At 38.7% G+C, this 12983-nt stretch overlaps 1 protein-coding gene across 1 annotated transcript; it reads left to right on the top strand.

Moving 5' to 3' along the window:
* The first annotated feature begins 8841 nt into the window (after positions 1 to 8841).
* On the top strand, positions 8842 to 12454 carry pth4 (parathyroid hormone 4). The gene is made up of 3 exons (XM_051415611.1): positions 8842 to 9010; positions 10799 to 10887; positions 12089 to 12454. The coding sequence occupies exons 2-3, from the start codon at positions 10802 to 10804 to the stop codon at positions 12357 to 12359; spliced, it is 357 nt and encodes a 118-aa protein (XP_051271571.1). The 5' UTR covers positions 8842 to 9010; positions 10799 to 10801; the 3' UTR covers positions 12360 to 12454.
* The last annotated feature ends 529 nt before the right edge of the window (positions 12455 to 12983 follow it).

The following is a 12983-nucleotide window of genomic DNA, read 5'->3' as shown; positions in this document are numbered from 1 at the left end:
AGGGACACGGCTACATCTGTAGATGTCATCGCCATTTTATACAACTTCAGAAACATTCTCCCGGGAAGAGAGCAGGACTGTTAAAAGCGCTCGTGGCGTCACTTCCTCTTCCTGCTGTGCGTCCGTTGGGCATAAATGAGACGCACCTTCCAAAACGATGATTTTTTGTTTCTGTTCAGCTGCTGAATCGGACAGAAACACCTCACAGTCAGTACAGTGTAAATATTGTCATATAAGTGGATGAAGTGTTACCCTGCTGTCTGCGTCGGTGACAGGAAATGGGAGAGGAGGCAATCAGCCAATCACCACCCAGCAAAGCTTTAAGAATGTTCTGCCAAAGTCGTTTTCTCTTTTCTTTTCTTCTTCTGCACAAGTTTGATTAGAAAGTTTGCTGTCACATGACCCCCCCTCCCCTTCCCCTTGCTCCTCCTCCTCTTCCCTTCCTCCCTCCATCCCTCCTTCCCTTCCGTCTGGATAAGATTGTCCCTCTGCTCTTGCCATGGCCTTGGTGTGGCTGTGGTGGTCCTCTGTTGGACTGGTTGCCCTCACGTCTCACGGTGCACAGTACAGCCCGCCGTCGGAGACCTGTTTGTGCTTCTGGTTTCAGCTGCGTCACAAATAAAACAGTCCGGACGAGACTCAGCAGCGGACTGAAACTCTTCACCTGGTTTTAGTTTTCTGAAGAAGACCTCAGTTTTGCCACAGTTTTCCAATAGGACTTCTGTATGGAAAATGAACTCTTCACTTCTTATCCGGTCATTGTTGCATTTTGACTGCTTCCTCTTCAGAGCACTGTCTTTCTCAGAACAGCTTCCTGTCGTCGGATATTAAGGAATTCTTTGGAGAACCTTCACATCCACTTCAAAATTCACAAATTAAAAAAAAAAATGGTTCAAACTAACTGGAATATCACAGTTTGAAAAGTCATAACCACTAAACATATATATCTATATATTTATATATTATCTCTATGTATTTATATCTAGTATGTATGTATGTATATATGTTTATATATATATATATATATATGGATATAAATACATAGATATACATATATATGGTTTCTCAGTTCATTGCAAAAAAGACTGAAAAAGATTTGTTTTCTGTAATTACTATGATACACAGTAATAGGCGTTGGTGTTATTTTTGTATAAACATAATATCATCTATGTGGCATGCATGACATATATACAAAATTTGGTGGTTTAAAGCAATATGTCCAACCTGGTGCGATTGGTTCCGTCGTGTTCTGTGTAGCCTAAAGCCACTCTGTGCGAAAAAGAGATATATAGGAAAAAAAAAAAAAAAAAAAAAGAGAAACTGCATTTGGATAAAACTAATTGTTCAGTATATGTGTTCAATGTTCTGTGTTCTGCATGTTTTAGTATGGAATGAAACATCCCAAAATGTTGACTTGTTTTCCAAATGAATCTCAAATACATGCCCCCCCCTGCCCTCACCCCCCCCCAAAAAAAAAACACATGCAACATTACACACTAACGCACACACACATGTATTTGCACTGTGAGGTGAAACACACTGAGGAAATTAAACTGTGTGACTTCTGATGGATGGATTGATGAAAGATAAAGATTCTTCCTTTTTTTTTTCTCCATCATTCTCCATTTATCCAGAAAACAGAATAATTTAATAACAGCTCTGTCCGCTCATCCGCCTCTCCACTGTTTTCACCCCTCCGGTCACACAGCACACACAAACACACACACACACACATTAAACACTCACATTTACAGATTCCCCCTGAACTCATCACCCACTCATCTGTGCAGTGAGAGGAGGAGGGAGACGATGACAGTTAACAGGCCTTCAGCATGTGGTTCAGGTAGGCTTCCAGCCCTGCAGGTGTCATCATCTCTCCAATCGCATCCATTGATCTTCATCATCATCCTCCTGCTTCTCTCTACTGGCCAGGTCGGGGGAGGAAGATGAGGATAATGGAGTTTCACCTGTCTGTGTTCATGTTAGAGCCCGACCGACTTTATCTTATCACAGATGTATCAGTTTGGCCATATACATTTTGTTTTGATTATTATATAATTTTGTCTGTAAAATGTCTGAAAATTGTGGGAAAGGTGGCAAAGATATTAAGTTTACCTTCGTAACTGATAAAGAAAAGCAGCAAATCAACACTTTTGAGAAAAATGTTTGACATCAAAATAGTTAATTAATAAATTTTTTTATCGTTTTAACCTAATACTTTAACTTAAAATGTCACGTTTGTTACATATCTCGACCACAATCCTTTAATAACCAACTGTAAGGGATCTTTATCAAACGTGTTCATGTCATAAAACAAATATCAGATTTTACATTTTAATCTGAATATCCACTGCCATAAAATAAAACTGTTTCCCCTCTTGTATAGTCTAAAACAGCACGAAAACCACAAAATATTTCACTTTGGAGTTGTTGGAAAGATGGATTTGTTTTCTCTTTGGATGGAGGCAGGCTAGCAGTTTCCCTCTGCATCCAGTCTTTATGCTAAGCTAAGCTAAATATGGCCCCTCTCTAAACAGGACACTGATTAAAAACTGATGTGAGTTTCATACACATCACTTACAGTAGATACAAACTTCTGACGTCTTCATAACACAACTGAACATTTCTCCTCAAATTTGATTTCTGTATTATAAAAAATATATATTTTTAATTTTGTGTTTTATCAGGTTGTAGAAACAGTCGTCATGGTGACGGTGTTTTGTGCATTGAAGTTTTGTGTCGGTGTGGAAACGTTGGACCTTGTGCTCACGTTAAAGTACACCGAGGTTTTAACATGTCTGGCAGCAAGATTCAAGAAATACTGAGGTCATAAATGTCGCTCTCAACGCAACCAAAAATAGAATCTCGCTCTTTAATTATTTGGATTATTTTGAATTGTTTATATTTTCTGTATAGTTTATTCCCAAATATGGAGGTCTAGATGTTATTTGACAGCCTTCTTCACACTGCCAGGGATACAGTTCTGCTGAGGACAAAGTGAATCCTTTTATTTACTTAAGTTTGTGTAGTAATGTTTAAATTATGTATGGTATCCTGAGGATAAATAACCAGCGTCAGGTTCACGTGAACGTCCAAGTCCTAATTACGACAAAGGGGGAAGTTCAGACGTGTTGGAGATAAACAGAGTGACAGAAAAGACAAACATCCAACATGATGTCGACTGAAATGAATCAGTATTTATCTGATGGATCACCAGACGTGTTCACAGTGTAATGTGTCAACATCTATTGGATGAAATGTAGTAATTAGTGATCTGGTAACGAGTTATAATCACTTTGGTGACACTTCATCAGGTCAAATTCATCATTGTGTCCATTACTTTGGTTTGTGACCAAATTTCTGCAAAACTACCGACATTCCCATCAGCCTCAGCTGCACTTTGTGTTTAATGCTACTTGATGCATGTTAGCTTTTTCATCATAATGCTAAATACAGAGGATGTGGCCTCAGTGTCTTCAGTCCTGTCTGAGCCTCAGCACTGATCTGTTTGTTTGTTTGTGAGCCAAAATAAAACTACCTGTGCTTCCCTGTGTGTGTGTGTGTGTGTGTGTGTGTGTGTGTGTGTGTGTGTGTGTCAGGTGGGCTGTTGGCTCGGTGTGTTTCCTCAGTGTGTGTGTCACCTTCTCCCTTCGTTCACTCTTCATCCTCGTCTGTTTCCCGTCAGACATCCTCCTCCTGTTTGCTTCAATCTATGCAACAGAATCCTCCAGTTCGACTCCAGTGGTTCATCTGGTTCCTCACTCTCTCTCCCTCACACTCTCACTCTGTCTGCTCGTCTCTGTCTCGGTCGACTTTTTAGTTTTCAGTTCTTTCTACAAGCAGAACCACGATACCTGTACATTGATGTATGTATGTGTGCGTGTACGACAGGTGCACACACTCATGTTGTTTTCTTTACTCTTTTGTAAGATATGATCGTGTGGAATGCCTTTGGTCTTAGTGTCATGTCGTTTGAACTTAAGCTGAACAAAAGATGATAATCAAGCAACTGAGTAAAAGTTGTTACATAAGTATATATATATAATATATAAATATATATAAATATATACAAATCTATATACATAAAATAAAGCCATTGGAATTTGAAATAAATCAGTGTCAATTTGTGATTTTTTAAATTTTATTTTTAAAGATCATTTTTAGTATTTTTCCTCCTGGGTGCGGAGGTCGGATCCAAAATGTGACAAGTTTAAGGGAATGAGTGTTTTCTGCTAAATGATTATTAATTATTATTATTACTAAATGTGTCTTTGCTCTTTGACCCGGAGCAGAAACCTGAAGCAGCCGCTGTGTGTAAGTTCAAACTTATCTTAGTTAAAACAGAAACTATTATCAAGTCAATGAATTATGCATTACTTAAATAAAAGCGATGGAACTCTTTGATCATTGATTGGTTTATTTATGACTTTACGTCCAAATTAGTAAAGTTATGCTGCAGGTAATTGTGGTGGAACCAGTTTTAGTAGCTGATTTAGTTACAAATGGCTTTACACCCTCATTTACACACAGCTGGAGCAACGCAGCACTGGATGCTTTAATTATTAACAACAGTTTAAAGACTTTTTGGACTTTTTTAAAGAAACCAGCTTCAGTTCTCTTAGGATTGAAAGGATCTCTCTGCCACACAAAGACAAACTGCAGTAACTACACTTAGTCCCAGTCTGACATTTATTCTTAACATATTAATTGATTTATGTCATAGAAATGTATAATTTTCAGGAGCAGAACATCAAAACTGAAACAAACAGTCGAGACAAATCCAGTTCAAGCTAACTAGTGACATCACTACAGCTCGCTGATGAAGATACTTTTTCTTGGCCAGGGGTTCCCAACCTGAGGGTCAGGACCCCCACTAGCTTCACAGGAGGTCCTGAGGCCTTCTTGAATTTAAGGCGTGTAAAAAAAAAAAAAAAGAAGAAATGTTTAAAATATACACATCAATGAAATGAGGTGGTGGAAACGCTACCATTTCTGTCCACAGGGGGCGCCAGAATCAACACAAACATCTTCAACAGGAACCACAGAGACTGAGAGAGGATGGCAGAAGAGAAACTAACAACTTTGTTGTGACAATAAAAAAATATAGACTAAAACCAGACTAATGCTTTAATAACAGCTTATTGATTTTATTTACTTTGAGCAGTTTTATTTGGTCAATATTAAATTACGTTAGAATCCAAAAGAAGATTACTGATTGTGTTTGTTAAGCTAATGAAATCAGTTTCTGCCTGTTTTCGTAGAGAGAGAGAGAGAGAGAGAGAGAGAGAGAGAGAGAGAGAGAGAGAGAGAGAGAGAGAGAGAGAGGGATGAAAGGATGATAAGAAGCAGAGAGCTCCTGTGCAGCGTTAAAATCACATTTATACGGTGGACATCTTAGATCACTTCGTTACCATGGAAACCCAGCTGTGATCAACACTTGTTACAGTAAGCAGTAAGATATTCCTGTGTGCCATTAAACGGCGTTTGCTCCCATCGCTTCGTACAGCAATGATGATGTCAGTGAGTTCAACATCTGGGTTCAGAGGAACATCAACCTCTGGCCAGATGTTCTTACTCCTCCTGCGTCGACTCCGCAGGATTTCCGTGACCTCCTGACCTCTCAGTCGCTGCGGTAATCAACGCAGCTCGCTTCCTGATGCTCGTCATTCAAACATTCTCAAAATCAGCATCATAGGAACGCAGAGGTCATCAGCCCGAGGACAGATGTTAACAGGCTGACATAGAGAGAGAACATCAGACCTGATTAGACTGAAGGGTTAGGACCTGGTCTGACTCAAGTCCTGGGTTAGGTTTATAGGAAGTGGACCCATAAAGACTTCCACACTCTACCTCAGACATTGGTTCACAACCTTTTTTCTTCAGGGACACCGTTTCTGTCACTGTGTGAACTGATTCAACAGTTCATTAAGTGACATTTTAGTGATATTTTATGGATATTTTATATTATATTCAATGTATAACAATAACAACAGTACAGAACTACTTATAAATAATGAACCCAGTAACAAAGACGAGTGATTTGGGTGAATTTTGAGCGGATTATTTCCTTTTAATATTGATCAGAGATGAGTTTTCCTTTTATTTTTAGGAACTTTTTTATAAATTCTCTGTCTGTTCTATCATATTAACAATCATTAATACTTAACAGGCTCCTTCTTTCTGACAAATTCAGTGTTTTATTCTCATTGTTCTATCAACTCTTTCTTTGTTTTAACTTTCTAACGCAGGAAGAGGCTGTTTGTCATCTTAAATAATAATCTGAACTTAAAAAAATAACAATTTACTTTAGTTTTCTTCACAGAAATGAACTAAATACCAAGATATAGCCCTACTGTGTATTTTAAATAAGACTACAGAGGGAATTAACAGAGACAATATGGCTGCAACTGAGGTTAAAACTGGTAGAAAAAAGAAACATAGAAAGAAAAATGATATGTAAATACATAGATATAGTAAAAACCTTTGACCCGATGACCTTTCCTTTACATCATCAGGACAAACTTTACATTTAGTTACACTGCTGGTGAGGCTTTAAGATGTAGCTGTAATGAATACTGGAGCCTCTAGGGGGCGCTATCCAACAGTCATAATATATTGCATGTTACACAATAGACACATTAGTCTCCTAATTCTGAGGCTCCAGTTGTGCTGAGACTTCCTCTTCCTCTTCCTCTTCCTCAGCTGATCAGTGCAACACTGCCACCTTGTGGATTCTGGCTGCTTTACACCTGAAGGAGCTCCTGCTGCACGACACAGTTTGATTCTGTATATTATAATGATGAGCTCTCTCTGTATTTATCTTTTACTTAATCTTTTTAATCTGGTTTTTACTTTGGAGTATTGTTAGTTAGTTTTTAGGTTTTAATCAGAGGTTTTTACTCTCCCTGGAGTTTATTGTCACATCGACTTTTGGAGATGTTTTACATTCTATTGTTGTTCACTTTTTTATGTGTTGTTTCAGTTTGTTATGTGAAACACTTTGAGCTGCATGTGTTTTATGAAAGGTGCTATATGAATAAAGTTGAGTTGAGTGAAACAATACTTTACAAATAAAAGTCTGTAAGTTTAATCATGAAAGATTAGCTTAAAGTATTAAAAGTAAAAGTACTCAAAATGTCTCCTGTGACTATTATTATATAATCATATAATTAATGCATTGATGTAAAAGCAGGATTTAACTGATTATTTTGATTATGGATTAATCTGCTGATTATTTTCTCCATTAATTGATGGATTGAAAATAGTGAGAAATATTGTGAAAATTACCCTGAGCCCAAAGAGACACATTCACAATGCTTGTTTTGTCCAAACCTCAAGATTATTAAAAAATAAATGAAAATAATAAAAACAAACAGCAGCAAAGCTTCAGTAAGGATGGATTTAGGAATAATTCACTCAAAATATATATAGTTACCACCATGTTTCTACAGTAGCCTGGAACAGACAAACCAAACACTGGCTCTAGAGGAGCGTTCACAAAGTTTCTCCTTCGTGCTCGGAAAACGAGCTTCAAGCGAGGGAGTTGCGATCTGCAACTACACCGCTGGACGCCACTGAATCCTACACACCGGACCTTTAAGTCACACAGTGTAAATACTGCTGGCTCATTTTTGTGTGAACTAAAAATATTCAAGAATAATCTTACACTGTTTATAACACAGAGCGTTTATGCTTTGCTAGAGAGGCTGTTTAAAAAAGACTGGGGCATGAATGAAGAGTATACCCACTCCTCCACTGGTGCCCCTGACAGTGCCGTTGCAAGCTGCCACTATCTGAGCGAGGCCTTGTGCACATTCATACAGTGAAAATATGTTCCCACACTCACACTGTACTGCAGCCATCTTGGATCTTCAGACACCTCTGGAGCTCTCTAATTTAAGAGTATTTTTAAGTCTTAAGAAATTTGATAAATTAGTCCTAAATTGTATAAATACAGGCTCTGATTTAATCTGTGAAACTTGAATATTGTGTTTGAACTTGACCAGAAACCAGAAACCACAATCTGATGGTCCTGTGTGCTTCCGGCTGTGAGAAACCTCCGTCTGCTGATTAGTTTCTTCTTTCTTCTCCGTCTCCATTTGTTTTTGAATGTCTTTACATCACCGTCATTTAGTCTAATGGACTAAAACACTCTTTCTCTCCACCCACGAGCTACTGACGGCAGCCTACATTTCTCACTGAGGGAAACTCGTCCTGGAAGGGGTTGTCAAGATGCTTCCAACGGCGACTGCGGTGACACCGCGGCAACCGGAGACTCCAGTTTATTTGTGTTCATTAGTGCTGGTGGTTGTAATGTCAAGGAGCTGGAGAAGAAGCTCCAGGCGACAAGCATCTTAACAACAGACAGAGTGTGTTCAGAAAAGTTTAAACCTGAACTGACAGACAGTTTGCTGACGTTCAGTTTATCCACACTGACTCATTCCTGTGTGTCTGCACCCTCAACATCAATATGCCATTCAGACCCATTCTGCTAAATTCCTCTTTGTCAGATGCTCAGAGAGCTCTCAGAGAGGAACGGGGCGGATTAGACCAGAAAATAGAAAGATGATAATCCCTCAATTGAATTTCATCTTCCTTTTTCAAAACACCTTATTATGTAAAGAGTATCTGTGAGCGTGCAAACCTCTTCCACTGTCACACTGAGGAGCAGGAGGCTCTTAGAGATTGTATTAACACAAATAACCTGCAGAATGTTTGAGACTTTCCCTCTGCAGACACAAAATCACATGTCAGAGAGCTGACGGCGCTGACGTTTGTTTCATTAGCAAATCAAATGCTGAATTAGTTGTGACTCTTAAGCCTGTGGGAGGTCTGAATGAGTCTGTGTGTGTGTGTGTGTGTGTGTGTGTGTGTGTGTGTGTGTGTGTGTGTGTGTGTGTGTGTGTGTGTGTGTGTGTGTCGGGGGGCTTTATAAAAGGTCTGGAGGTCGAACCTGAAGTCAGTTTAGTGTCTGATCATCAGAGGAGCTGCTGTCACCAACAGGGACAATGTAAGTACCTTTGAAGAAGAATCATCACTTAACGCAGTTTAAGTGTGATTTTTTATTTTATTTCATTTTAATTTGATTTGTTTTTATTCTAGTTTTTTTTTTTTGTTACACTTCTGTGACCCTATTCTGTAAATGTGGTGATTTATGCTCAATTGTTTGTTTGGGGGGGAAATTGATTCTTTGTGCATTTTTCTGTTAAAGTTGAAAAGAAGCCTTTATAGGTGCATGTGATGGTTTTCCATTTAACAAATACCTAACAGAGAAATGTAAAATGCTGCTTGTGGTTCTCGTTGATTGAAAGCTGGACAGAAGCAAACACAGAGGTCACTCTGAGTCGTTCATGTGGTTATTTTAACTTACTGTTGTTTTTGTTTCTGCTTTGAGGAGTTAAATCAATCGACGGTTACCCACAACACCTTTCTCTGTGTAAACCTGCAGACGTTTATATTTGATTTAAAAAATATTCCAGCTAGAAGTCTCTGATTGACCGGAATTACATTCAACATTAGTTTAAAATTGAGGCAGAAAAAAGGATTTGACTTTAAATGTCCAGTGTGTCTGAATAGTGGCATCTACAGCCAACGTTTGGTTTGTCCCTCCTGGGCTACTGTAGAAACATGACGGACTCCACCTAAGGCGACCCGCGGCGTGATAAAAACAGCTCATTCTAAGGTAACAAAAACACAACGGTTCTTATTTTCAGGTGATTACACACTAATGAAAACATAACTATGAACATTATATTCTATTTCTGCCAATAGATCCTCTTTAATGTTACACACTGGACCTTTAAGCAATCTTCCAACCAAAAATCTATCTTTTGAAAGAAGAAACCTCTGAATATGTTGTATTTCGCTTCTTCACAAAAACAGCTGCTGTGGTCAGTTTGGATTCTGCTGCGAGAAAAAAACAATTCAGTTTGCAGACAGGCAGTCGTGTTCACAACCCAAATATAACTGAGTATTTAGGCCATCTAAATTAAAATGGAAGGAGTCTCATTCATCCGATTGACTCCACACTTGGAGGGTGTATTGCTGAGGACTCAAGGAGCACGGTATCGACTGTGAGGTAGTTTGGATGAGTGGTTCTGAAATACCAGAGGCCCAGCAATCAGCCTGTTTGGAACAGGCACCTATTGAACCAAATGAAATCATGTAACGTTCATGTATCTACTCAGTGGATAAAAGCTCCTCACATCCTGCTGACATTTCTCACAAACCCATTTACATGATCAAAAACATGTCAAATATCCTGCAGTAAAATACTTCACTGCAGAAACCAACACACTAAAAGACACGTGGTTGATATTGTTTTGGCAGATTCCAGTATATTTAGATTCAATAGGGTACATTCACTGTGGATTTGCAGCCCTTTTTTAGGCGCTAAACAGGGTTTAAAGTAGGATAAATGGGAGCAAAGCGGCTGACAATTGTCTGTTTTGGGCCATAAAGTATGCATTGTGAGGAGCTCCTGCTTAGAGCCACTTTTATATCTGCTACTGTAGATAAATATTTATTCTCCTGACTTTTCTCTTCTTTTTGTGAGAGCTTTCACTTCTTCAGAACTTTCAAACATTACAGTGGAAATCAGTCTTTAGTTGAACTGGTCACAACCAGTAAACGTAGGACTATGCAAGCTGATATTTCATGAACCAAAAGGTTTGGAGCAGCTGATCTGATTACCTGAACAGCTGACGTGAATCTAGAAACTACATATATTTTTTTAATGCTCTCTGTTCTTTTACATGAAGAGTTTTGATTGTGAGTGTTTCTGGCTGTTTCGTTGCAGAAGATGCAGATGTCCCACAGACCTGTGCAGTGGCTCGCTGTCATGCTTCTTGTTGTCTTCACAACCGGCCGGTGTCAACAGAACGAGAGGTGAGACGCCTCAAGTCAACATTTTTAATGATTTTTGATTTATTGACATTGACAAATGTCTATAACAACTATAGCTTAAAGGAATACTAAAACATCACAGATCAACTCACTGTGTGGCTAAATCTGCTGTAAATATTTTTTGGGTCACTACTGAGCTGATTTAATTTGTCAAAGAAATGTGAAAACAATGATGCGATTTCCACAAATATCACATATGTGGTAAGGGTTTGATTAATGTCTGCTGATGTTTGTGAAATGTTTGTGTCTGTGAAACAACTTGAAATTACCAACTGGACATTTCAAAGAAAAATTCAAACCACACTGTATTAGATTGATGGTTTTTACATTTAAATATTCAAAGACTCCTCGAGACATATATTACGACATATACAAATATGTCAACATATACAGAACAATAATGTGTGTCTGTTTTTTCTGGGAAAAGAATCTAATTTTCACATTAAAATCCTTAAAAATGCATCTACTACTTTTACCTCATTACAAATAAAAGAATATTTGAATATATTTACAAATAAATGAATAGGCTAATTTTGTTCATTTCTAGTGAAGTTTTCCTGTTGGACACAATATGTCTCCTACTTTACTGTAAAGTGTATTCTCAGTGTCTGTGCAAATTATGGAAATCTGTTTGGAGTGAAACGTAATGCAGACCGAATTACGTTTTCTATTAACATAAATAGGAATTGTTGATTACAAACAAACAAACACATCCTTGTGACTCCACCACGTCACATAAATGTGTTTCAAAAAATCCTGGCAGGTGTTACGTTGTCACTGCAACGTAATTATGGAAATAATTTACAACAAATATAAATTTCTAGGAGACAGGGTTGGCACTGGAGGCTTCAAGTTTCTACATCACACTGGACCAGGACGGACTCCCAAATTATTTTAGATGTCAGAAACCATGTTGATAGGCCTCGCCCCTTAAAGTAACATTTTTAATGAGCTCAGAGAAACTTTCAACTTTCAGCAGACAAATGTGAAAAATCCTTTTAGAGTCAAACTGCACGGACATCATTCTGCACAGTGAAGATCAAACTTTAAACTGTAGGAACAAGAAAAAAAACAGATTTTTGAGTGGACTAAATAAATAAATAAATAAATTCAGTGGTGATTTGTAGTTTGAATCTGACTCTGTTTCTGACTCTGTCTCTGACTCTGTTTCTCCTCCCTGCAGCCGCCGAGCTGTGACTGAACACCAGCTGATGCACGACCGCGGCCGAAACATCCAGAGTCTCAAGAGACTCATCTGGCTGTCCAGCGCCATCGAGGGTCTCCACACTGCCCAGACTCGGTCTGCTGCTCTCAACCCCACAAAGGTCCTGAACCTGGCTCTGAATCCAGCGCTGGTCCCTGCTGCCGGGGGCCCTCAGCCCGCCCGGGTGCAGAGCCTCCTGAGAGACTTCTTTAATCCCTACCTGACTCAACTGCCAGACCGAGAGCCCTAACACCACACAAACATGAAACTACTATGTACACATACATGAAAGATATCATTTCTGTACATCATTTGAACAATAAAACACCTAAAAGCACAAAAACATCTTTAGTGCCAAGACACAGATTCAGCTGCTCCAAATGTCTCAGAGACTTTAAAAACAGATTCAAACTTTAGTTATGAGGAAAATATTTGAGTTTGATCTGCCTGGAGGTTGTTCATCTTTGGGCAGAACCATTCAATCACGTTTTTTTCTTAATGTACGATTATGTTACACATGGAGGGCTGGGCGATTACAATCGACAGATAAAAAGGTTTTCAAGCACGGGGACAATCAATATGTTAATATTGTTTTCCTTATAAGATACGGCGACACTAACAACAACTGAAACATTATAGTTTAGGAATAGTAAAGTAACACCCGTAATTACAGGTTATCCCACACAGCTATGGACTGTCAGTACCACGTGCTTCGACTAGGTTTAACACTAACATCCAGTGCTGTAGAACTCGAGTCCAGACAGGCGTCTTTTCTGTCTCAAACTTGGCCATTAGTCTCGGCAAACATACCAATTGGTCTCGACCGAGTCCAGAAATATATGATTAGTTTAATTCAAAATCCGTCTAGAACGGT

This window comes from Dicentrarchus labrax, unplaced genomic scaffold (genome assembly GCF_905237075.1).
Source record: "Dicentrarchus labrax unplaced genomic scaffold, dlabrax2021, whole genome shotgun sequence".
In the NCBI taxonomy this organism is placed as follows: domain Eukaryota; kingdom Metazoa; phylum Chordata; class Actinopteri; family Moronidae; genus Dicentrarchus; species Dicentrarchus labrax.
Note: the sequence above shows the minus strand (reverse complement) of the source record. Positions and strands in the feature narration are given on the sequence as shown.